This window comes from Ursus arctos, unplaced genomic scaffold, assembly GCF_023065955.2.
Source record: "Ursus arctos isolate Adak ecotype North America unplaced genomic scaffold, UrsArc2.0 scaffold_3, whole genome shotgun sequence".
NCBI classification, from domain to species: Eukaryota; Metazoa; Chordata; class Mammalia; order Carnivora; family Ursidae; genus Ursus; species Ursus arctos.
Genome location: NW_026622985.1, coordinates 18,151,273 through 18,175,768, shown reverse-complemented (window position 1 = coordinate 18,175,768; position 24,496 = coordinate 18,151,273). Strand labels below are relative to the sequence as shown.

Genomic DNA, 24,496 nt, shown 5'->3' with positions numbered 1-24,496 from the left:
AAGATTATTTAAATTGGTGACCTTTTCCTATTACCATCATTTTGTATAAATTATTGGGAGATTTTAAAATTAGTAGTCTCAAGATGTGGTTTTTTGTGTAATTTTTTGTTTTAATTCTGTGAACAGGGATATGACCGATCTTCAACCATGTTAACATTGGGGCCTTTTAGAAATTCTAATTTAACTGACCTGGGTCTGCAAGAAATAAAGACTATTGGTTACACCAGCCCGAGGAGTAGGACTGAAGTCAACAGGCAGTGCCCTGGAGAAAAGGAATCTGTGTCAGACCTTCAGCTGGGACTCGATGCAATTGAGCAAACTGCCTTACATAAAACCATGGAACCACCTACCCATGACAGGACTGATTCTAACAGCCAACTGGAATCTACTCACTCTGGACGGGGCACAATGTATTCTTCCTGGGTAAAGAGTCCTGACAGAACAGGAGTTAACTTCTCAGTAAACTCTAACTTGAGGGACCTGACGCCCTCACATCAGTTGGAGGTTGGAGGAGGCTTCCGAATAAGTGAGTCAAAGTGCCTGATGCAGGATGATACTAGAGGCATATTTATGGAAACACCTGTGTTTTGTACTTCAGAAGATGGGCTTGTTTCTGGTTTCGGACGGACTGTTAATGACAATTTGATCGACGGAAGTTGCACACCCCAGAATCCACCACAAAAGAAAAAGGTTACAAATTTAACGATTTTAGTCCTTTTAATAGTGTCTTTTTCATACTACTTCTGAGGGTTATTAGCAGTTATGTATTATGTAAGGCATTCGTACTCCAGTTATTCAAGTTAAATTTTTGGTATGTACACTTTTAAACCTTTTGTAAATGCTCAATTAGAAGATATTTGCAGAGAAGTAAAACATTCTAGTGATAGGGAAAATGCTTGTAACGTGGTTTCAGAAAAATCTCAAGATGATTTATTTCACTGAAAGAGTAACTTCAAAAATAATAACCACTTCCTAGCCAAATAAACAGAGTTGAATAATATTTGTGTTTTTATTATCCTTATTTTACATAGAACAGGCAGCCTTGTATTGGAGAAACGCTGCTTTCATCATCCAGAATATCGATAGTATTTAGGCCATGGATAGGAGTATTTTGAAAAGTGTTCTGTAAATAATAATGTAAGTTCCCTGACTTCACCACCATTATTTGGTTGGCAGCAGATGTACTGAGACAGACAATTAGAATGCCTTATTTCAGAGAAATGGGATAAACTACACCACTTATTTTATTTGTTAATAAATAGGCTTATTGCTTTGCAAGTCAAAGAATTTTAGTGATGTGTGCTTTTAATTTTTATAACAGAGTCCAGTTGGCAACTTTGTGGGAAGCAATGTAGTATAGTGGAAAGAGCACGGGCTTTCAAGTAAGACCTAGGTTCGAATCCCGGCTCCAACACTCACCAGCTGTGTGACCTTGAGTGAGTGAGTTACTCAATTTCCTCATCTGTAAAATGGGGATGATAATATACCTATTTCATAGGGTTGTTGTGAGGATTAAATGAGATAATGTATGTAAATCATCTAAATACAATGCCTGGCTTATAATAGGCATTGATAATTGTTAACTGTTATTATTTGTTCAAAATCAAATCATTTTACATAATTTTCCTAATGTAAATGTAGTAATTTTCTTTAGAAAAAAAAGCATAGATTGACTCTGACATATAAAACAAGAATAAAAGACTGGCTCTTCCTTCTCTTTCTTGCGGAAGGTCTCGCTATTAGAATACCGTAAAAGACAGCGGGAAGCCAGGAAGAGCGGCTCAAAGGCCGAGCACTTTCCACTGGTTAGTGTGTCACCTCACGCAAGCGGCAACTCGAGCAACGGTGGTGACGGGTGTGCCAGCAGGAGCGAAAGCGGGGAGCAGCTAGAAAGTACCGCCAGCCTGCCGTTACCAACACCAGCTGCGGTTTATAGTGCTATGTCCGAAGAAACCAGCAGTAACTGTCCTGTTAAGGAAGCTTCTGCCACTGAGAAGAACGACCCAGAAGTCCAATGGTAAGCCTGTCTAAAAGAGCGAACTCCCGAGTAGTATACCTTATAATTAGTCTGTTTTTTATCATCCGGGCAGGATCTTTTCCATAGCTGATTGTGAACGCAGCTAGATCTGTAAAGATCTGAAGTGTGCTGTTCTGAAAAACACAAGCTTTGGGTAGTGAACTCTTGTTCCCCCGCTCTAAGGAGAGAGATGTTTGCAGTCCTAATTTTGAGAGATCCTCTTTGACGATTTTCGCCTTTTTCACAATATTCCTCTCCAAAGAACTTTTTTCATAGTCTGCATCCTGCGATTTCCTTATATCCCTAACCAGTTTCAGAAAAGAAGAACCAAGTTTTAGTATTTCTTTAGTAGGAACAGCCGAAGCTGGACATGGGATGGGTCTTGGCAAGGGCAGAAGGGCTCATTCACTTCCCTTCTGGGTCCCCTTCCCCCTGAGAGCTTCCCACTAGCCTTACAGTCCAGCCACGGGGTGATCTGTAAGGGTGTATCTGGTACCCGCCGTGACATTCTGAATGCGGATGCACTTCACAACCTCCCCTCCCCGCCCCTTCACCAAGAAATTGCTTAAGACAAAGGAGAATGGAGTCTGGCTATTTTCAAAGCGTTACACCTGAGTGTTTTCCCAGCAGAACAAAAGCCTTGGTCTGAGAGGACATGTTGACCATCAAGGACAGAGAATAATCTAGCTGGCAGTAGCTTCCTTGAATTGATGGTATGATTTTATGTTCAAGGACCGCTTCAACCTCAGTGGAGCAAGTGAGAGAAAGGAGTTACCAGCGAGCACTACTTCTCAGTGATCACCGCAAAGATAAAGACAGTGGTAAGCGAGCTTGTTCCTTTGCCAGAAAGTGGAGCCAGCTAATCCCTCTGCACCCTCGTTCTTTGCAGTTCTAATGTTCTCTTTGGGTCTGCTTCATCTCTAGGGGGAGAGTCACCATGTGTCCCATGTTCACCGAGTCATGTTCCGTCTTCACCTTCATCTCATTCAAATCACATTCCCCAGTTGCAACCCAAGGGCCCAGTCCCTCCTTTCAGTGAACTTATGGAAGGTCAGTAAGCAGATGACCTGTCATGGTTATTGTTTTAAAAACCTTTTTGAATCAGCGAGGAGAGTGCCTTCTACAAAGTCGGGCTGAAGAGAGTTCACACTGCTCTGTAGTGTCAGTGCAAGGCAGTGCTGGTCATGCAATGTTACGTTTACTCAAGCTTTCTTCTGCTTTACAGATCCTGACCCTGAAAATCCAGAGCCCATGACTACAAGTGAATGTCCATCCCCAGACACCTCTCAAAACACTTGTAAAAGCCCTTCAAAAGTGAACAAGGTAATAAAATTGACCTTTGAACATGGCCATTCAGAAAAGTGGGTGCTCATATGCATACGGAGATTCTCCTGCCATACCAAGCGTCAGTTTGCAATTTTTGGACACTTTGGGACCAGATGGTCTAACGTGCTCTCTGCGCTTCAGTCCTCTACATTTTCTCCTAGAGGTCCACCCCTGTCACCCCAGGAAGTTCAGTCTTTTCATACAATTTAGGACCATGCAGTCAGTGCTCTAAAAACAAAAGGTCAGAGGACATCCATTGAAAAGAAATGCTGTCGCCATCCTGATTCGGGAAGATGTGCTGGTCTCGTGTGGGGGCAATATCTGTGGAAACTGAAGATGAGACTGGTTTTCTTTTTTTCTTCTATGTAACATCACATACATTTAAGTGTCTTGTACTTGGCTTATTCGTATTTGAACAATGCACCAGTTCGGGTGAGCACGTTTATTTACCCAGACGGGTTGGGTGCAGCAGGTCCTGTTAGCAGACTTAAAACTTGCTCAGTGCCAGAGCTTACTGGAATTCTTGCAGAATAAGGCTCAAAAACGGGTTGGATCACTGAGGGGAAAGAGGCAAATCGCACATAAAGGCCATTCTTTCTTTGTCTTCCATAAAAATTAATCCAGGGAATTCAGTTTAAGTTCAGGACCAGAACTCGTTGAACTGCTGAAAAAGCTGCCCTTTCAGGACCCCCCCCCGTCTCTGACGGACTTCCCCAGTCCGCCTTACTCTCTCCCCCTTTCTAAAGTGCATCCGAAGTGACATTCAGTACCACTGGTAACAAACCTCAATACATGTAAGACGTTCCTTACGGGGTTCGTTTTCTTTCCACAGCCTGGTTCCCCGGGACCCGTACTTCCTGTTCAGCCACATGGGAAAATACCCACAAAGTCCGATTCCCACTGGGAGGCCACAGCTACCGCGTCGGAAGCGGAGAACGGGGTGCACCTGAAAGCAGAGCTCCCCCAGAAGCAGCTGTTAAGTAACACGCAAGCACTTCCAAAGAACCCTCCTCAGCCGCTCGCTCGAGGCTCAGCCGAGCAACTTTCCCAGAAGCTGCCGTCCGCGCCAGTCAAGTTGCACTGTCCTCCGTCCCCTCACGTAGAAAATCCTCCCAAGTCCTCGACACCCCACCCACCTGTGCAGCACGGTTATCTCTCACCAAAGCCCCCTTCCCAGCAGCTAGGATCGCCCTACAGGCCTCATCATGCACAGTCACCTCAAGTGGGAACGCCTCAGCGAGAGCCTCAGAGAAATTTCTACCCAGCAGCACAGAACCTTCCAGCCAGTACTCAGCAGGCCCCGTCTGGAGCACTATTCACACAGACCCCCTCAGGACAATCTTCAGCGACATATAGTCAGTTTACCGCCCCCAGTCTGAGCAGCACGGCACCGCCCCCTCCACCCCCTCCGCCCCCTTCTTCCTCGTCTTATTATCAAAACCAGCAGCCCTCCTCAAACTTTCAGAATTATAATCAGCTTAAAGGTAGTCTTGCCCAACAGACTGTGTTTGCATCAGGACCAAATCAAGCACTTCCGGGCGCCGGCAGCCAGCAGCCCGCTCCAGGCCACCACGTCACTCCAGGGCACTTCTTGCCTTCTCCGAACCCTCCTCTTCACCATCAAACTGCTGCCGCCGTGGTGCCCCCCCCGCCACCCCCACCCCCGGCCCCAGGGCCACACCTTGTCCAGCAGCCCAGTTCCCATCAGCAACACACTGTTGCTCACGTCGTAGGGCCCGTTCACGCGGTCACCCCTGGGTCACACATTCATTCTCAAACTGCTGGACACCATTTGCCACCACCCCCGCCACCTCCCGGTCCTGCCCCTCATCACCACCCGCCACCCCATCCTTCCACAGGACTCCAAGGTCTACCAACACAACACCAGCATGTGGTCAATTCAGCACCCCCCCCACCGCCGCCGCCGCCACCTTCCAGCGTTTTGGCTTCTGGGCACCATACCACCTCTGCTCCAGCCTTACACCATCCACCTCATCAAGGACCTCCACTTTTTCCTGCAACCGCTCATCCAGCCGTACCACCGTATCCCTCCCAAGCCACACATCACACCACTCTGGGACCGGGACCCCAACACCAGCCTTCTGGAACAGGGCCACATTGTCCACTACCAGTCGCAGGTCCTCATCTCCAGCCCCAAGGACCAAACAGTATTCCAACACCTCCTGCTTCAGGGTTCTGTCCTCATCCTGGCTCTGTGGCCCTGCCTCATGGGGTTCAAGGACCTCAGCAGGCCTCGCCAGTGCCTGGACAGATTCCGATTCACAGAGCACAGGTGCCACCGACATTTCAGAACAATTACCATGGTTCAGGGTGGCATTAAAATGGACTGCAAAAACATTTTTTAAAATGTGCTGTAAGATAAACTGTATATTTCATATGTACCTATTAAGGTACTTTTTAAAGCTTGTACATGAAACTTTGTATAAAAAAAAAAAACACCAGTGCTCTTTCATTGTATTTTTCCCATTTTTGCTTTTTAAAATTCCTTAAAAAATGTGCTGTTAAGCCAGTATTAGGTATCTTTATTTTGTAAGTGAACATTCCAGCTGTTTCTCTGGCAGATTTGATGCTACATGATCTTTAAATTTCATTGTTGCAGTTAAAATTCATTTAGTGAATGTTTTCTATATTATTTTATACATATGCATTTAAGTACACAGCTAAGTAATGGCACTATGAGGATTTTCTTTTTTTTTCCTGTCAGCAGTTCCGTGAGTGCATCCTAGGTATATTAAAAAAAAAAAAATGCAATACAGATTTTTATAGTTTGGTGTGGACATGGCTCATTTTGTTTTATCGGTTATTTGCAAGCAAAATGTAATTTAATGTATAGATGATTTTTAATGTCTCCTGACAAACTGTAAATACTGCATTTCTTTTGCGTATATAATTGCTTACAGCTTTTCTCATTTGATATATAGAATTGTACATATGACAAGTCTTTGCAAAACTGTGTGATCTTTGTGAAAGTAGTACAGTATATGGCCTTTAATTTCTTTTTTATTTTAAATATACTGTCACATTGAAGCACTGGTTGGGCATTTTAATTCATGTTAATAAATCACAATTATGTCAGTTTTACCAAATTGTCCTGTATAACTTCTGTGATTGGAATCTGTTTAAACAAGTGTTTTTTTGCTTGTTTTTTTACAAAAGTTCCATTTTTTCAGATCTAGTTTGTCAGTAGCCTTCCATTTTCTGCAGCTACACCTACCTCGGCTGGACTGTAGCAGACATCAGGAGGCAGTGAGGGGCTGGTTGGTCCTGTAACGTTCCTTCCTGTCATTTCTGCAGGAAACTCCTGTGCTGGGTGGAGGCTCTGCCTCTAATTGACATCATGCAAAATGTGAACCCATATCATTCAAGTATTACACGTGATCGAGTTCTAGACCGGAACTGACAACTGTTTGTGAAAACATGGCGTAGTTTTGCCTGACACCGCAGACACCTCATTTGCACCCTGTAGAACATGCATGACTGCAACGTCCTACTGATCAATCAAAATTATTTGAAAACCTTAAATTGACATTTACTATCCAGCTATATATAGTATTAAAAAGAAAGTAATAGGAGGTCCTAAAATTTTGATTTGGGCATATAAAACAAAGGAAAACAGCATCATTAAGAGTTCGCAAGTGAAATGAAAATAATAGCCTCTCAGGTGAACACTTGGCTGAAATGCCCAATGCTAGTTTTTGTTTTGGAAAAATCGTCTTATACCTCTTAGGAGGATTAAGTAGAACCGTAAGTAATGACACGAACACATTTTTCCAATTTTCACCTAATTAACATAATTTGGCACGGCATACACATTCTGTGCATTGGAGAAAAACGTCAACAGACTAAAAATGGGTAAGATTTGGCAGTAATGAAAGTCCTGTTTTACAGTAACTTTTAATGTCCATTTCCTTTTGGAAACCAGCTAATGATGGTACATGAAGGGAGCTGCGTTTAGGGCTCAATTCTAGTCAGCTTCAGGTTTTAAAAGAACTTGGGCAACTTTGCCCTTCTTGACTTTACCGAACAACCCACCGCTTACGGCATTCACTAAAGCAGCACGTCTCCCAGGACACATGACCCGGCCCCACGGTTTCACAGAACAAAGGTGGTTAACTATTAGCACAGTGAGTAGCATTATTCACCTCTTTCTAAGGATTTAAATTTCCTGGCATCTATCTGCCTACTACACAAATAATTGACAGAGAAGCTTGTCTATGAACTGCAGAATCTTACATAAGTCCCCGACTCCTCGATGAAGGGCACATACACTCTCAGACACTGTCTCTACCATCAAAGTTACAAAAACATTAACAGAAGAAAAGGGTGGAATTTAAGGAATAATCTCAACTGTGAATAGAAACCGAAGTTCTCTACCCAGGGAGAAACAGTAGTTTACCGTGTTTAACTAGTTAGGTATGATCCAGGTACAACAGCAAGTCAGTAAATCGGTTTTCACCTGAAAAGTTTATGCTTTCCTGATGCCTCTAAATTTGCTTTTTTTTGGGCCTTTGAGCAGTTCTAATTTCCAGACAGCCAGCTTCTCATCTGCTACAATCACGATCCACTGCTTGTCCTTCTCCATGAGGACTTGACCGGACTAACGAGAGCAAAAGCCAGGACGTTCACTGCAGCCAGCTGCGGGGAGCTGCGTAACTAGCGCTGCTCACTCAGCTTCGTGTTCTCTCATCGAGCCACTGAGAGTCCGCTAAAACCATGCTAGACCTAATACAAATGTGTATTCCTTCTAGAACAACTTCTTCACATTGTAAACCAGTTAGAAAGGGACAGATCTTTACAAATCCCTAACAATCAAGTCTATTTTCTAACGTGAGCTGAAACTGCCTTAGATAAATTTCATTCAAGTGTGCTTTAAACCCGACACAAATTCTTCCGAGTCAGGGAAGACAGGAAGGCACTCTGCGGTTCTTGTGAGAACGGCTCTCACGGAAACTGCAGCAGCCATCTGTCGTAGAAGCTACGTGATAACCCACAGCCTCATCAGAAAACCTCCGCACGCGCACGCACGATGCCTAAGGAAGTGGGTGGGTTCCACCTCCCGGTACGGAAACCATGCTAAATCCTGAAAAGGTGTGTCTTGCTCCCTCAAGGTGAATACTGTTAAAGAAAAAAAGAAAATCTGCAATGCTTAAACATAATGTCATCGGAATGTTTTTGATGGAACGTGAATGAAAAAGAATCACTCAAGTTCTAGGTAGTGCATCTGTCCTACAGCAATTCTTCTAGATCCATATTCTACTCTTACAAAACAACGAATGAATGATTTCCTTATAGTAAGACTTAACCCATGTTCTACAGCTACCCGTCCTGCAACGGGAATGTTGATACTTCCTTGAGTTTGGGTTACGCTACACTAAAAGGAGAGCAGATGCTGGTTGATTCTATAGCTTCAAATACAGGCCAATGACCAAGCCAATGTCTGGAAAAAAAAAACCAAAACACTTTAATTTTTAAGACAACTGCAAGCACCTCAAACAATGGATTATTATTACAACACTTGTTATCTTTTCACAATCTAGTTATTGCAAAGGCATATGGATAAATGTTAATGGACAAAGTCAAGAAAAACGAGGCACCTTAATGAATGTAAAATTTTAAAAAAACCTGACATTCAATCCACTGACTTCTAAAAGAGGCTAAATACACCTCCGTATATTACATTCTAAATTTGTATTGCCTACTATGGTTTGTGTCCTGGATTCTACAGCGTTAAGGAAATGCATAAACAAAATCGTGTGCAACCTGCAAAGGGAAAATCGTTTTCTCAACTTCAATGCATGGGAAGACCATGAAAAAGCTAGTGACGTAGCCGCACATCTAACTGCCTAGGGAGTGACCGTGATCCCTGTTACCTCGCAGATGCTAGGCTGGTGCCCGCAGCACTGCTAACTGTACATACATACCTCGGTTTTGGACAAACACAAGCAAACTTTTCAAAACAAAAAAAAATTATATATATGTTTTTTCTCATTCCACACACTGCACATGGTTTTGTTGTCTGATTTAATCTACGTAGAGTTTAACTTACAGTGTTTGGAGGAGGCAACACCACATGGTACCAGGCTATCACATTTTTAAAGGGAAATTGCTCTTTTTCCTTTAAATTACTTTTAAAAATATGCAAAAATATGAATGGGAGCGCTAAAACTATAATACGTATTTTAGAATGAAAGCATGTTTTTTCTTGCTTTAAAGTGCCATATAGGGAATGACATTAACTCAGAGCCACTCGTTTAAAATCCAAATGTAAAAGGACTGTTATGGAATGAAAAGTCTGCACGGCTCCTGGGAGCAGTTCAAGTCCGCTACATGCAATTCAGGCTACAAAGCACTCAAGACTTGGTAGCTTTTCTGAAATTTGAGTCCCCACCCCATATTTAATGGAGATTAACATTTACAGGTGCATTTACATACACTATAATACAGGAATGATGTCCCTTTGCCAGAAGATAAAATTGTACATTTCCTTGCTATTTCTTGGTTCCAACTTGATAATTTCTTAAGATTGTAAATTATATAGTACTCAGCTAAAATATTTCTTCATAAATAGTTACAAAACCTGCCAAAACACAAGGGGGAAAGTATTTTTCGTTCAAAAAAATTGACATCTGAATGTCACACAACACAAGAAACAATGCTTAGAGACATGTTATTGTTTCCAGAAGAAAGTGGGTCAGTAAACTACTAAGCTGAAGACAAAAGACTACCCTTCCCCAGGATCACAGTGCACAGAAAGCAAAATGTCAAACAACAGTACCTCAAAGCAAAATAAAGGTCTGAGGATGAAGCCAGCTCACTTGTAATCCTGTTAAAGAATGAGAGTCACCGTTTAGGTCCAATGTACTGGAAAACATTTGCTAGCTCAGAATGCTCTATTTGTAGAATCTGCTAAGAATTCAACCAAGGATGCCGAAGGCATTCGCCAGCTGAGGCTCGTTTTTCGGGAACCATTTCTAACATGGGGATCAGGAAATCTGTAAACTGTGCAGCATCTTCATGGGGCCAACCGTACTTTTCCACAAGGACGTCAAAGAGGCTCCAGGGCTTCAGCTTGGTGATATGCCGCAGTTCTCCTACAGGGAAGAAACAGGCAGGGTCAAGAAAGCTCTAGATGTGCACTTCCCATGGGTGGTCCAGCCAGGCGTTCCAGGAAGCAGACACCTACCTGCCCGACACTAAGCAACACAGAACAAGCCAGCTTCCCCCCCAGGCGATCATCAATCAAGGTTTACACGGCTGTGTGGGATTTCAAGTAAGCTTAGCAAACGCAAATAAAGGGCTCATCAAAAAGGGAAGAGTTCATTCGAATCAGTTCCAGGTTTCTTTAAATGAGTAGAGGTGCTGAGTCCACCCAGAATGCTTTTATTTTTAAGCATATATATATATATATATAGTAATCTCTACACCCAATGTGGGGCTCAAAATCACGACCCTGAGATCAAGAGTCGCGTGCTCCTCTGACAGCCAGCTGGGTGCTCCCACCCAGAATGTTTTCATTTGCGAAGAATGACAAAGGCACTCTCTCTCCAATGCAGGATCTTTTGCAATCTATAAATATGCTTAGAAAAACTTTAAGATACACTATATAAACCTCTTGGACCATTATTTCTGCATGTTACCATCCAAAGAAAAGGGAGTCTTTCTGTCTAGAGCAGTGCTGTTGGAACTTTCTCTGATGGCACAGACGTACTTTCTCTCACTATCCGACACGGCAGCTGCTATGCTGAGATGTGGTTACGGGTGCGACCCAGGAACTGAAATTTTCCTTTGTTTAAATATAACCGGCCACTATCAGCTAGTACCAGGCAACGGTACCGGGCAACCCAGCTCTAGAGGCCGACCTGAATCAAATACCATTCATTTCTACACATTTGCTATAAAATCTAAATCTTGAAGTTAAACATCGAATCTTGAAGTTAAACTTTGAAAATGTGCTGCCTGTAACATGAAAAGCGTAGGTGACGAGTAGCCCCGACGGACAAGCAACAGTGACTGACAGTCCAGCAGACGGTCAGAGAACTTCAACAGCCCCTTCCAGAATAGGAAGAAAAGTTGTTTCAAGTCAAACTACCAAAAGGTGAGGCTACCTTTCATTAGGAGGAACTCCCTTTCTCTTCCAGCTAGACATTTTCACAGCACACCCACCCCTGGACCTGGAGAGGCCTCACTGGTGCCCGCCGATCTTCCCGAGCCGCTCGCACAGAGGCGCTCCTGGCGCCCATTCCCCGCGCGCTCTCGGGCCCAGAGCGCCCGTCGCGACGCCGTGCGGCCGAGGGGGACGCGCGCCGACCTGCACGCCTCCCGCGGGGCCGGCCTCGTCCCCCCAGCCCAGCCCCCGACCGCACTGCAGCGCGAGCAACCCGCGGCGTGTCCCGCGGTCCGTGCTGGGCTATGCGCAGGGAGCTGCGCGGTTCCCCGCCTCCGAAGGTCTTCTCGGGACACCTGGTCTGTCTCACCCATGGATGCATCTCCATTCAGACCGCCCCCCTCTTTCTTTCATCACACAGACAATAAAGAATCGTGACAGAAAATCACAAAAACACAAGAAGAAATTGCCTGTAATTCCACAAGGAATTTGTCTTTCGGCCCACACGCTCGTCCGGTTACACTCGCACGAGCGGGCGCGTCGCCAGCGCTGTAGTCATGCCGCGCGGATCCGGAATCGGCGTGAGACCGCTTCCTGTCAGAGCGCAGGCGCGTGAATAACCCGAGGGCCGAGGCCAGAGCTCAGCGCGGCGGCCAGAGCGGCGGGTCGGGTCTCCTGGACCAGGGAGGGGGCCGTGCCGTCTTACAGCAGGAAGGGCTCCCTCCCGTGGAAGGCGGGCTGCGTCGGGAGCACCAAGTCCAGCCTTCCCTCAGAGTGCGCCCCCGTGCGTCTGGAACGCCAGCGCTAGGACTCCGGCCTAAGAAATCCACCCCCAGTGCCCACCACCCCACACCCCGAATCACACAGGGTGTGCAAAGTACAGGGACCTGCAAAATGACAGGCGCTCAGTAACAGGAGAACGGGGGTTAAAAACAACAAACCGCGGGACGGCCGCTCAAGGATTACTAGTGAATATTTACTTAATGACATGGAGGGACACGACACGGCCCCATGTTTGGTACTAAAAGAACAGAAGACTAGAAGAATATGATCACAAGAGTAACTGTTAAAGGGCCCCTAAAGATGCAGAGCAGGCGCCCCAAACACCTTTGTGATTTTAGGGCGACTGCGGCTCTCAGCAGAGCAAGGGTGACGGAAAACTAAGGAAGGTCACACACAACATGCTAAAAGCAAGTTCTCTGGAAAGGGGAGGGAACGTCAGTGACCTGCACCTACTCTGACCTGGAGCACACACGCCCCGGCGAGCAGATGCACCTGCTGAGCAGCACTGTGGCCCCGCCCACGAGCGGAGTCTCTGCCTGAGGGCGCCAGCTTTAAACTCGAATCCATCAGCACGCATCAAAGTAAGTACAATCTTCTATGAAAAGAGAGAAGCTTTCCCGAGACAGACGCCTTAAAATCTCCGTAATAATCGTAATGAAAACAATACACTGCTCAAAGGCCATGAAGATCTATTTATTCATACCTCACTTGGTATGAGCCCATACAGGTATTTCCAAAGAACAGACTAAGATATCTAACTTCCTTTGACCAGGTAATCCCACACAGAAAACTATGTGCAAAGATGCAGTAAGGACAACAGGAAACATGCAGTACGCGAAACAATCCTCAGCACCAGTTGGTCCTGAATACACAATAATGCTGCAATCACGGAATCCTGAACAGCCTCCCAACAGAACGATCTGTGGGCCATGGAGATGCTGGAAAAACCAATGCCAAGAAAAAAAACAGGATATAAACTTGCCTAGGCCCTATGATTACATGTACATGTTACTACGTTCAATTCAGTATGAAATAGAGTCTTCCAAATAGTTGATAAAGTATGATTTCACTCATACATGGAGTTTAAGAAACAAAACAAATGAACACAGCGGAAAGGGAAAAAAGGAAAAGAGGGAAACAAGCCATAAGAGACTTGAAAAAAAAGATTTTATTTATTTGACAGAAAGAGCGCACAAGCAGGGGGAGCAGCAGGCAGAGGGAGGGAGAAGCAGGCTCCCCACTGAGCAGGGGGCCCAACGTGCGGCTTGATCCTAGGACTCCGGGATCATGACCTGAGTCGAAGGCAGACGCTTAACTGAGTGAGCCGCCCAGGCGCGCGGCCATAAGAGAGTCTTACTGATAGAGAACAAACTGAGGGTTGATAGAGGGAGCTGGGTGGGGGATGGGCTAGATGGGTGATGGGGACTAAGGAGGGCACTTGTGATGAGGACTGGGTGTTGTAGTAAGTGATGAATCACTGAATTCTACTCCTGACACCAATATTGCACTGTATGTTAATTACCTGGAATTTAAATAAAAATTTGGAAGGGGAGGGGAGATGGGGAGGGGGAGGGGGAGGGGGAGGTGGAGGAAAACAACAGCTGATGTTCCCTAATAAACCCTAAGCTCCCAGGCCCCTGCAGCGGCTGCTGGCAGGGCAGCCTCACCTGGTGAGTAAGGACCTCAGGTCCACTCACTGGCTCCAGCCCCGTGAATCACACACAAGAAACACAGCCGTGTCCACTACCACCACTTACAGTACAGAATAAAATAACAAAACGCTTAAGGGAGAAAAAGAGACCAAAATGAGAAAAAAAAATTGAGACCTTTTTCCTATTTGTTCCTATTGTACAAGTAGCTCCTGACAAGTCAACAAATTTTCACCTTGACGATTTTTTCTTCCCTAGGAAAATATACCAAAATATGTTTCACTCAAAGTTTGCAAATAACTAGACACTTAATAGTGACAGTGTTTATTTTTTAAATAGAACTTCCTTTCCTTCTTGAATGTGAGTATCACTGAGTCTTTCCTCTGGAGCCTAACAAGGCCAGATGGGCGGCCCTGCCCTCGGCAGCCCTCCCCACTCACCCCCCCATCCCCGCCAAGTCAAGGCTTTGGGGCTGCAAATGGATATTTGCCAATCCCAAATTATCAGAGTGCTTTTTTATTTTTAATTTTTATTTAGAGAAACAGTGTGCACACACATGTGCACGCACGAGGGGGTGGTGAGGAGCAGAGGGAGAGACAGAATCCTAAGCATACTCCACACCCAGGGCAAAGCCCAAAGTGGGGCTTGATCTCACGACCCTGAGATCATGACTGAGCTGGTGGCTCAGTCAGTTAAGCCTCCGACCCTTGATCTCAGCTTGTTTTGCTCTCAGGGTTGTGAGTTCAAGGTCCGTGTTGGGCTCCACACTAGGCATGGAACCTACTTTAATAAAAAATTCTCAGTAGGAAACAGGATAATCTCCGTGACCGTGAACTAGGCAATGGTTTCCTAGATGAGACATCAGAAGCACAAGTAACGCTGGCTGATGGACACTGGGGAGGGTATGTGCTGTGGTGAGCACTGGGTATTATATGAGCCTGATGAATCACAGACCTGGACCCCTGAAACAGATAATACATTATATGTTAATTTAAAAAATAATTAAATAAAAGTATAAGTAACAAAAACAACAAAGAAAACATAAAAGGTTGGACTTCATAAAAATTGAAGCTTTATACTTCAACTATCGCCCATGTACATTCAAGAGATATGAAAACATGTCCACACTAACATCTGTACGATGTTCACAGCAGCATTATTCCTAAGAGCCAAAAAGTGGAAACACAAACCGCACAGCCGTCAGCTGACGAGTGGGGCAAGCAAGCACGGTCTCTGCACACACAAAGCCTTCGGAAGGACTGGGAGAAACTGTCGCCAAGTCCACAGATTGCAGGATTCCATTCATAGGAAACATCCAGAACAGGGAAATCTGTTGCAGGGGGCAGAGGGCAGATCAGAGGCGGCCAGGGGTGAGGGTGCGGAGAACGCAGAGTGAGAGCCAAGAGAGGCAGGGTTTCTCGTTGCTGCTGGCTCACAGAGGCTTCCAGCCAAAGCCAGGACTGAACAGGGTTCCCGTTTCCACGCGCATGAAGTACTGAGGGAACCCACTCTGCACCTGGCATAGAAGCCTCACAACTCACAACTGATGCTTAGTCAAACTGTCGTTACAGTCGTCCACACTGCATAAGCTTCCAACTCACTAGTATGAGGAACCTTCTCTAGCTGCCCGCGGACATCAGCAGGGGCCACCGGTGTGGGCAGCACTCTGCGCAGCCCAGACATCAAGAGAGAAGTCAAAATCCTTCCAACAATGTTCATCTCCAACGCTGGAACCGAAGAACACAGCGCACAGTGCCTCCTTCCAAGAGCGGCCTGCGGTTCCCAGCGTGGCAGCCGGCCGGCACCCCAGGGGCCCTGAGGGCTCTGAAATTCCCAGTCGCAGTTCACGGTCTCTGGTCCCACACACAGGCTCACTCCCACACGTTCCAGCACACTGGACGGCCTTACCAAGAATCAAACCGTCTCTTATAACCAGTACACTCTTCTGATACTTCCATCCCCGATGCAGGTTTTACTAGAATGACGGCGGCCAATGGTCAGCATGGTGTCCGCTTGGCAGTGTGGGCGGCGGGCTCCGACTGCAGCGACTGTGCCACCACCACTTGCCAGCCCGGACTCTTACGGAGGATGGCTCCCTGCCTGGGGCCGCGCCTTGGCCTGTTCTGGCGGCCAGAGCGAAATACAACCAACCGAGAGGCTTATAAATCAACATGCCTTCCTTCCCCGCGGTTCTGGAGGCTGGTAGTTTGTGATCGGGCTGCCAGCAGGGCTGGCGTCTGCTGAGGGCTCTCTTGTGGGTCAGAGACTCCTCGTGTCCTCCTCACATGGCACATTCGGTGAAGGAGCCGTCTTTTCCACGAGGGCACTCATCCCACCCGTGAGGGCTCCACCCTCATGACCTTCTGAACTTTCCCAAGGCCCCACCTCTGAAAGCCACCACCTTTGCAAGGGGTCGGGGGCGGGGGGAGTTAGGATTCCCTCATATGAATTTTGGGGGGAGGGTACACACACCTTCAGATCGTAACAGGACAGAACAGGGACAAAATTCACAGAGATGCTATTTCTATCGGGGCACATCTTATCACATTGACCAAGATGATTTTTATGAACGATCTTTGGTTGCCAATGTCCACATCTGAAGGAATAACTTACTGGTTATTAAACCCTAACAGGGTGAGAAAGGAGTTACATCCTCTGCCAAAAATCCAGCTCCATTTAAAATTTCCCGGCCAAGAAATAATTCAAACTAGTAACCACCATTTTACCCAGAATTATAACTAGGAAGATGCCACTTAGCTGCCCTTGACCTTTACCTCTAACACACACAGCCTACTCTCCCTCCTGGTGGGGATGAGACCTGCATCCCACCCAGGACAACGAGCACAAAAACATGCTGTTTACTCCCTCTCAACCACTGGCTGTTTTCCAAGGTGATGAAAGCAAATTAGTAAGTTTTCGATCTTGCTTTTCTATCAGTTCTGGTACAAAGATATTAAAAAAAAAATTTTTTTAATGGATACATTTAAGATCTCATTACTTCCAAAATGTATATTCACACACGTTACTTAGGGAGGCATGCCAAACCCATCTTCAATGTAACACATCATTCCCCTTGTCCTAGGGGACATGGTGAAATCTATTTTCATGACAGGCCCTCATTCATCATACTATTTCTGCGACTTCTGTAAACAAGCCTAAATCCCTTCTCGTCTCCAGTGATTATAAATAAACAATGAGCAGGACCTAAGTCCCAGTTCCCAGTCAGTTTAGAGGATTTCTTGCCTAGTCACGAACTCTCCCTCATATCCAAATGAAGGGAAAAAAGTGATAGCACATCGTAGTGTTTTCGGTCTTTCTTTACCAAGGACGCCAATGCGCATCCACTCTGCAGCTCACCTTCAAACAAGCTCCTGAAAACCCCCGTGCACACGAGTCCTCAAAGTGCATGCACGACCAGGACCAGCAGCACGGTCCCGTGCGAGCACTTCGTACTCCCTTCAGGGCGCGGGCAGTGGTCGTGCACAGACCACGAGTCCTAGGAGCAGCGGAGCTGACAGAAGGGCCACCTTCCAGCATGAAGAGCTATAGGACAGAGAGCTCTGAGCTGAAACCCACCGGCGACCCGGCATCGGTTCACCAGGCATCACTCAACAGCCTGTCCTCGAAAGACAGCACCTGCCAGGTGGCGCGAGGCAAGGGTTCCAGGCCCGGGGCTGGTGCTGGGCTGGTCCTCAACAGGTGCTGTCCCTGGTGGCATGAGGCTCAGGCAAAGCCCAATGGGCACAAGGGGCTCAGAGCAGCTGCCTCCAGGAACAAAGCTGGGCACGTGACTTCAAATAACTCCCACAACTTCATTTTCTCACCATTCAGGTCCCCTCCTTTGTCCCTGTTCTTCCTCCTTCCCAGTGTGCACGGTATGTGGTTCCCAACCCATGGACAATGGAACGAGAGAAGAGCAGAGCCCAGGCATTCTAAGCAGCAGCAGCACAACTGAAGGAAACAGCCCCGTGTGCCTTTCTGGGCCGTCGGTCCCACCCTGCCTGAGGCGCGTGTGGGAAAGGAGGCTCCCCTCGGCCTGATGCTGGCACCCGCTCGCGCACCTGTGGCAGACTCTCTGCTTGGTGGAAGGAGCAGGAGCTGTGGTCCAGTGCCCTGCAGTGCCTGTCCCCTCCCCCAGAGCATCAGCAAGTCAGTAATGCCCCCTCTCTCAGGACAGACTAGGCTAGTAGCTCTTGGCCATTCTCCCCTCCAAGCCCCCATCTGACAATGGTGACAGCTGTGGCTGGGGGCTCGCTGCAAGTCATCTGCTGGCCACGTCATCCTGACGGCCAGACCATCTCTCACAGGCTCTAAAAACATTCTCAAGTGTGGAAGAAGGGGTCTGCTTTGATTAAAACAGAGTTCCTCAAGTCACACGGAATCCCAAGCCATAATCATCCGGAGCATTCCTCGCTTCAGCCATTTTCAAGTAACATTTTCTAGAAGTTTCCTATGGAAACTTGGTCCATTCTCCCAGTAATAACACTGTCTAGTAGTTCATGCTGTTTCAAGTATTCTCCTGTTTACAACTTTGCCTTAGCGAACACGACATGAGCTACTAGGGTGCCGTGCACTGCACAGACACCTCTTATACTTTTTTGTAACAACCACACACCCTGAAGTCACCCCAGCCAGACGGGAAATGGAGCTTCAGAGGGCACATGAAGACGAGACATGCCCAGCCTCACAGCACGCTAAACCTCAGCTTCGTCACCAAACATGGTTTGGTGGCGAAGCCCTTCTCCCGCCCTCGAGCCTACTGGGGCCCATGTGTGAGGGGAACCATGGAGCTTGCTCATGTGACCCAGCCGCGAAGACCACATAGATTCTGGGAACCAAAATCAATACAGGCTGTCTGAACAACAGTTCTGACAACCTTTTCTCCTGTGATAAGCCTTGAAAAGGTAGTAATAAAAGAACTGCATCTAGTTACATATTTTAAAGGTCACCCACTGGGTGATCCTGGAACAGCTGGGAGTTGTGGTCACTGTGCTCAGAGTAAGTGGGACAGGAAACCATCAGCTTCGGCACAGTTAGTTCTCAAGTTTCCATGCATTTAATAGGAATATGTAAAGGATGAAATGAGGACTGGTTAGGTCAACATCACCAATGGGTATAAAAAAGGATTATTCCGCTAAAAGAATACCCTACCTATCTCACAGGAAAATACAAAGTCAAAACCAGTTCTCCAGGGATGCCTGGGTGGCTCAGTTGTTAAGCGTCTGCCTTCGGCCCAGGGAGTGATCCCAGGGTCCTGGGATCAAGCCCCGCATCAGGCTCCCTGCTCTACTTCTTCCTCTCCCACTCCCCTGCTTGTGTTCCCTCTCTCGCTAGCTGTGTCTCTGTCAATAAATAAAAATCTTAAAAAAAGAAAAAAAAAACCAAAAACCCAAAAAACCAGTTCTCCAAATCTGGCTAAAGCAGAGAGGAACAGAGGACCAATAACTTTCAGAAATTTCTAGAAACTCCATGTCCTGCTCACACCAACTTTAAAAGTTTTTTTATTAAAGGGTGTTGCAGCCCTCACCACCCCCCGCCAATCCAAGCTGGAAAAACATGAATTAAGAGGACCAACATGCTCACACAAAAGAATACGGCATTGGGGAGGGATCCTTTAAAAATAAATTCCTAGGGCTTTTGAGTATTTTAAAAAAACTCATCACTAATTAGAGACTATAAAAGGCAAAGAAACGGCTATTCAGGGTCACATCAAGGGAAGATCAACAGAACTGTGATATTAAAGTAAATCAGCTATAACGCAGTATGAATAATGCAACGGAGAACAAAACTCAATTTCTCAGAGTGTGGGGTGCAGGGTTTCACAAGCCCACACCCACTCCCTAGTAGCTCAAACAGACCCAAGACGACACGGAGGGACATTCCTTAAGTCCAGTCCCTAGGCTGCCTCTACTCCAAGGCAGAAACACTGGGGCTCCAAGAACAACATAGAAAACAGAAAGTTAAATCTAGCTGGTTCCTAAAAATCACTTAAACTCCTTTTTACAAATCCACGAATACACGGATTGGGCTTAGATTAGAAGAGGGAAGTGGGGAGGAGACCGAGGGTTTCAGGAAGGTTGTGCTCTTACAAAATCCATACTCCACAGATATGAGATGGTTCAAGTTTATGTCTTGAGAGGTTTCTTCAGCAGAATTCCCCAGCTGTAAAGGTCCAGGTCTTTCTCCACTGCCCAAATGGGAATGCACAATTTCTCCTTTTGGGAGAGGATTATGCCGAAAATTAGCATTGCATAAATACCGTTACCTTTTCTGGTGAAAAACTCCTTGGAATATTTCCCCAACATAGCGTATTTTCGAGGGACTTTCCCCAGCAGTTCAATGATCAATGCTATGTGATCTGCATTGGGAAACATTGCCAGCAAAACAGAAACACACGACAGTTTAATCAGTACACTGCATGCAGACACTGCTACCGCCCGCGCAGACAGAAACAGAGCGCGATCTGGATAATCCCAGCACAGGCTTTGCCGGTGTGGCCGGATGCACGGGTGACCACAGCCCAGGGCAAGCGTGGTCTTCCCTCTCCACTTTTAAATCAGCATAGGCATTTTGCTAGGTTGCTTTTTGAATTTGGGAGCCAGGTCTGTCACCATTAGTGCTACAATCAGCAGCTGCTATGCCGTTTCTGTCTGCATCATGGCGCTTTTCAAAAAGAAGAGGTACTACCTCTGCGATTGAAGAATTCCCGAGAATATTTTCCAGATAGAGCAAAGTGCCTTGGGATACTGCCTAGCAGCTCTATGATGTGGGCTATGTGGTCTATGGAGGAGAGAAAAAAAAGGATACGGGAATGGGAGGGGCAAAGGGAAGGATGGGATAAAAGAAGAGGGAAAAAATTGAAATTAGTAAAAAATCAGAAATAGATTCAAATCAACAATGTCTGCGCACATTCATGCAGAGGCTGGTGGGGCTGGCGGGCCTCAGGCACCATCTGGACCATTAACGGTGACTGGTGCCAGCTCGCCCCAGGCCACCCCAGCATCGCAAGCAAATAAGCATGGAGATGGTCAGGTTTACAGATGGAATTCAAGCCAGAATTCCCAGGTTTTCAACTCAGCTCCCCAACAGGACAGAGACGTGGGCAGATCAGTGGACGAAAGGAGCACAGAGAGGCTCTGCGGTTCACACAGCCCGTCCTCTCCTGGCTGCTGGGCACCAGGCCCGGGGCAAGCAGGAGGGAGGGGTGAGCTGGGGCCAAGGGCTCTCCGCAGAGCTGCCCATCCACTGTGCCTGAGGGGGCTTCAAGCTCGAGGAAAAGCGACTGAATTGGGCGTTTGAAAACCAAAACACAGCTCTATTTCAGTACAGAAACACGCTACTGTCCAGCAGCTCAGGCTTCTCAGGAGACCCAGCCTGAGGTATGTGGCAGGCAGCGATACTCACCTTCATCTCTGGAATAGTCTTCCCCAGAATGCGGCTCAAACAAATAATCTCCCGTTGCCAGCTCAAATGCCTAGGATACAACAGATGACACGCTAAGCACTCTGTGAAGCGGCCCCTGAGCCAGCAACTTTTTCTCCTCGCACAAGAGACCTACATTTTATGAGGATCTGGTCAAATCAAAGAGCCTTCTAAAAGAGCTCAATATCAACTTTTTTCTTCCTTCCAAAAAGTTCAAAGAAGGTTCAGAAATATTCTCACATCTCCTCTACTGGAGGATGTAAAGCCTACGTCCTCCCCTCATCTTGCAGGCAGCACGTCGGCCGGCAGCCGTGTGCAGGCCTGGCTGGAGACTGCACCCCCACTATGAATGGCAGCACCCGGACGCAGTCCAGGACCAGGGCCGATTCATGCCTGCCCTCAACCCCCAGGCTCGTCTGGCCCCCAGAGAGCAGATGAAGCAAAGACCCTCATGTCTTAGTAACTAAGAGCTATTTTCAGCGTCTCATCATTTCTTTCATTTCTGACGCAACCGAAGGAAAACCGAGAGCCACAAAGAAGGCTCTGTGGCTCCCGCTCTGTGCCCTGGGCCCGGAGGAACCCAGTGAGGTGGGCAAGGAGAGCTGGCCTGCCTCCTGGGCCGTCACCACCTGCCCCCCAGCATGACAGCTGGTGGGGGAGGCCCTGTGTTTCCGTTTCTACTGGGCAGTCTTCTTCCCTTGTTCTCAAAAAAGCCCTCAGGACCACAAGTTTAATCTGCTAACGATATATAAAGATGGTAACTGCCTTTGCTCTGCGGATCCAATACCATGTGCTTAAAATCTTTTTTTAAAAAGGAAAAGGCTACATCCTATTTTTGGTTTTTCTACACTTCTATTCTGTATTAGATCTTGCTGTTCCGAAAGGAGCTCAGGGGCCTGGATCCCCGGCACTGACGCTCCGGCCCTGCCCTCCCGCATCCCCCCATTTCCTCCCCAGGCCCTGACCAGAGTGTGGGCAAGAGGCTCTCCACCACGGCCTTCCACAAACTAAGGGTGGGTGCACGTGGCCATGACCACATCGCCTCACCTTTCTCTTTTTTCAAAGAAAGGAGGAAAATGGGATGACAAGATGGTTCTCAGCTACCCCGAGAGAGCACCAGTGTATGAACTCAGGATCTCGCAGGACCTGGTCACGCCAGCACCTCAGGGTCACAGAAGGTCCTTGCCTGGGGCCTCTCCCCTCCACCCAATGAACAAGAAATATGATCTCAGATCAGGGTACAAAACCTCACACTGGCCACAAATCCAAACGGAATAGTTAGATTTCATGGTGAATGGCCAGAAGAGGCTTTCCCGCCTGGGACAAGCCGTGAGGAAAAGGGGAGACCCTACTGGGGGAGACACCGCGAGGCGCCACTGCGGGAGCCCCGAGGACCGTGCCACCGCTGCTCCTTAACCCTGCCCTTGAGCCCTCGCTCACTCTTCTGGTTAGTTTTCAAAAACATTTCAATCAGGTTGAGTCTACTTCTTACAGCCTAACACTAAGATATGTTAACGGAGCGTTCTTTGAAAGAGGACTGTTCTGATTAGCACCCATGTTATTTCCAACGAAATTCTCAAATCAAAGAAGCCCACAAAGAAATGACTTAAAAGAGAAAAGGAAGAGGAGAGGTAAGGTGGAGACTCTCCTGTCGTGTCATCTGGTCCTAGTTCTCCAAAGAGGGATGAGATTTTCTTAACGAAAAGGACCTGCTCAGCAGAGCAGGGGCAGGAATCACAACGGGAATGTCAGCGTCTGTGCCTTCCGGCCTGCTTCCGTGCCGGCCGCTGTGACACTGTGGAAGACGACTGCCCTCCGCTCACGAAGTCACTCCCAATACAACCTTTACTACTCCTAGTTTACCACTTGGGACTTGTAATGCTTGGGAACTGTGGCTTCCTTCCTCTGTATTGACCAGATCCCCTACAAGGACGCCCCATGACCAAACTCTTCTCAGGTTCTGGGAAGGCCAGACACCTCTTTCTTGAAATGCCCTCCTACACCATTCTCAATAAATAAGGTCGCCTATTCTTCCTGTGATGTGACCAGTGCTGAGGAGGTCGGGTGAAGTCTGTCAGACTGGCTTTTCTCACTTCCCTGGTCCTCACCGGGGCTCACTGTGGAGCCCACAGAAGTTACCTAACCCCGGGCTCCGACAGACGAGTGCAGAACCGTCCACGCCTCGGCCCACACAGAATTTTTAGATCACACGCACTTACATCTGAGGGGCCCCAAAACTCAAGAAAAGGAAAAGAGGTTCAGCAAGTGACATATTTCGGTTACTCTGCCCCGTTTTGTTGCCCTCCTTCCTGACAACGGGGATGGCACTCATCCGTGAGCACAAGCGCCTGCTGCCCACCCAGGAGCTCTCAACTCCACCGGGGCGTCTGCAAGACTTCCTGCCGCTCATGTCATCAAAGGGCTCCGCGCCACACCACCACCACCAGTCTGGAGCTTCCGTACAGCTTAGTAGCATGAATTTAATATGCCATTGTACTTCTAAACTTCAGCGCGAGGATGGGGGGGGCAGCACCGCCTTGTGTGTACCGGGTTCTCCAGGAAGAACACAAGGGACCTCTCAGCCTTGCCTTCTGGGGATGGAAGGTGCGGCTGGGGAACAAGGCTTGCCCCCTTCCAGAAATAAAAAAATCACCCCAATGACAACCAACTGATTTAAAAAATTTTAAAAACCCCTCAAATAGCCCTCGAAGCCCTGAGGGAGTTTACGCCTAATTTGCGGGGAAGGGGAGGTAGGAGAAAGGAGACAGTCTGCTACTTCTGTATCACTGTCCACAGGAGCGGAAGTGGCCAGGATGCGGACACCGTGTGAGGGGACAAGTCCTTACCTCACAGAAGGCAAGACAGACAACCTGGTACAAAAGCATACTGACAGCTCCACCATTATTCTCCTACCTCTGTGATCTTGTCCTATTTTTCTGGTTATATCACCAAAATTTAACACCCCAAATTAGAAGCACAGGATTTCAGAGTTGAAAGAGCCGTCAGAGTCTAATTCAGGGCAGCCTGGTATGGCCCCTTCTGTGTTGCTGGGGACACGTAAGCCTTGACCTCACCACATCCTGAAATGGAACATTTCTCTCCCCTCCTACTGACCCAGCCTCGGGCTCCTGCCGCTTCCAGGGCTCCCCACCCCCTGCCCTCCAGATTCCTGTC

At 47.3% G+C, this 24,496-nt stretch overlaps 2 protein-coding genes across 20 annotated transcripts in view; one reads left to right on the top strand and one right to left on the bottom strand.

Moving 5' to 3' along the window:
- KMT2E (lysine methyltransferase 2E (inactive)) overlaps window positions 1-6,445 on the top strand; it is a 94,358-nt gene extending 87,913 nt beyond the window's left edge. For 5 of the 7 annotated variants that reach the window (XM_048212903.2, XM_026503892.4, XM_048212902.2 and 2 more), the window contains 6 exons: window positions 127-690; window positions 1,731-2,017; window positions 2,750-2,838; window positions 2,942-3,067; window positions 3,243-3,340; window positions 4,176-6,445. In XM_048212903.2, the coding sequence (XP_048068860.1) occupies window positions 127-690; window positions 1,731-2,017; window positions 2,750-2,838; window positions 2,942-3,067; window positions 3,243-3,340; window positions 4,176-5,684 (2,673 nt within the window). In that variant the 3' untranslated portion in view covers window positions 5,685-6,445. Of the gene's footprint in view, window positions 1-126; window positions 691-1,730; window positions 2,018-2,749; window positions 2,839-2,941; window positions 3,068-3,242; window positions 4,154-4,175 lie in introns of those variants that run through there. The other 2 variants (XM_048212907.2, XM_048212908.2) reach the window with 2 other exon arrangements.
- A 2,357-nt stretch (window positions 6,446-8,802) lies between these two features.
- SRPK2 (SRSF protein kinase 2) overlaps window positions 8,803-24,496 on the bottom strand; it is a 225,120-nt gene continuing 209,426 nt past the window's right edge. For 5 of the 13 annotated variants that reach the window (XM_057304080.1, XM_057304086.1, XM_026503903.4 and 2 more), the window contains 4 exons: window positions 21,305-21,374; window positions 20,588-20,680; window positions 20,166-20,258; window positions 8,803-10,455 (listed from right to left, as the gene is read on the bottom strand). In XM_057304080.1, the coding sequence (XP_057160063.1) occupies window positions 10,271-10,455; window positions 20,166-20,258; window positions 20,588-20,680; window positions 21,305-21,374 (441 nt within the window). In that variant the 3' untranslated portion in view covers window positions 8,803-10,270. The remainder of the gene's footprint in view (window positions 10,456-20,165; window positions 20,259-20,587; window positions 20,681-21,304; window positions 21,375-24,496) is intronic. The other 8 variants (XM_057304081.1, XM_026503923.4, XM_048212909.2 and 5 more) reach the window with 3 other exon arrangements.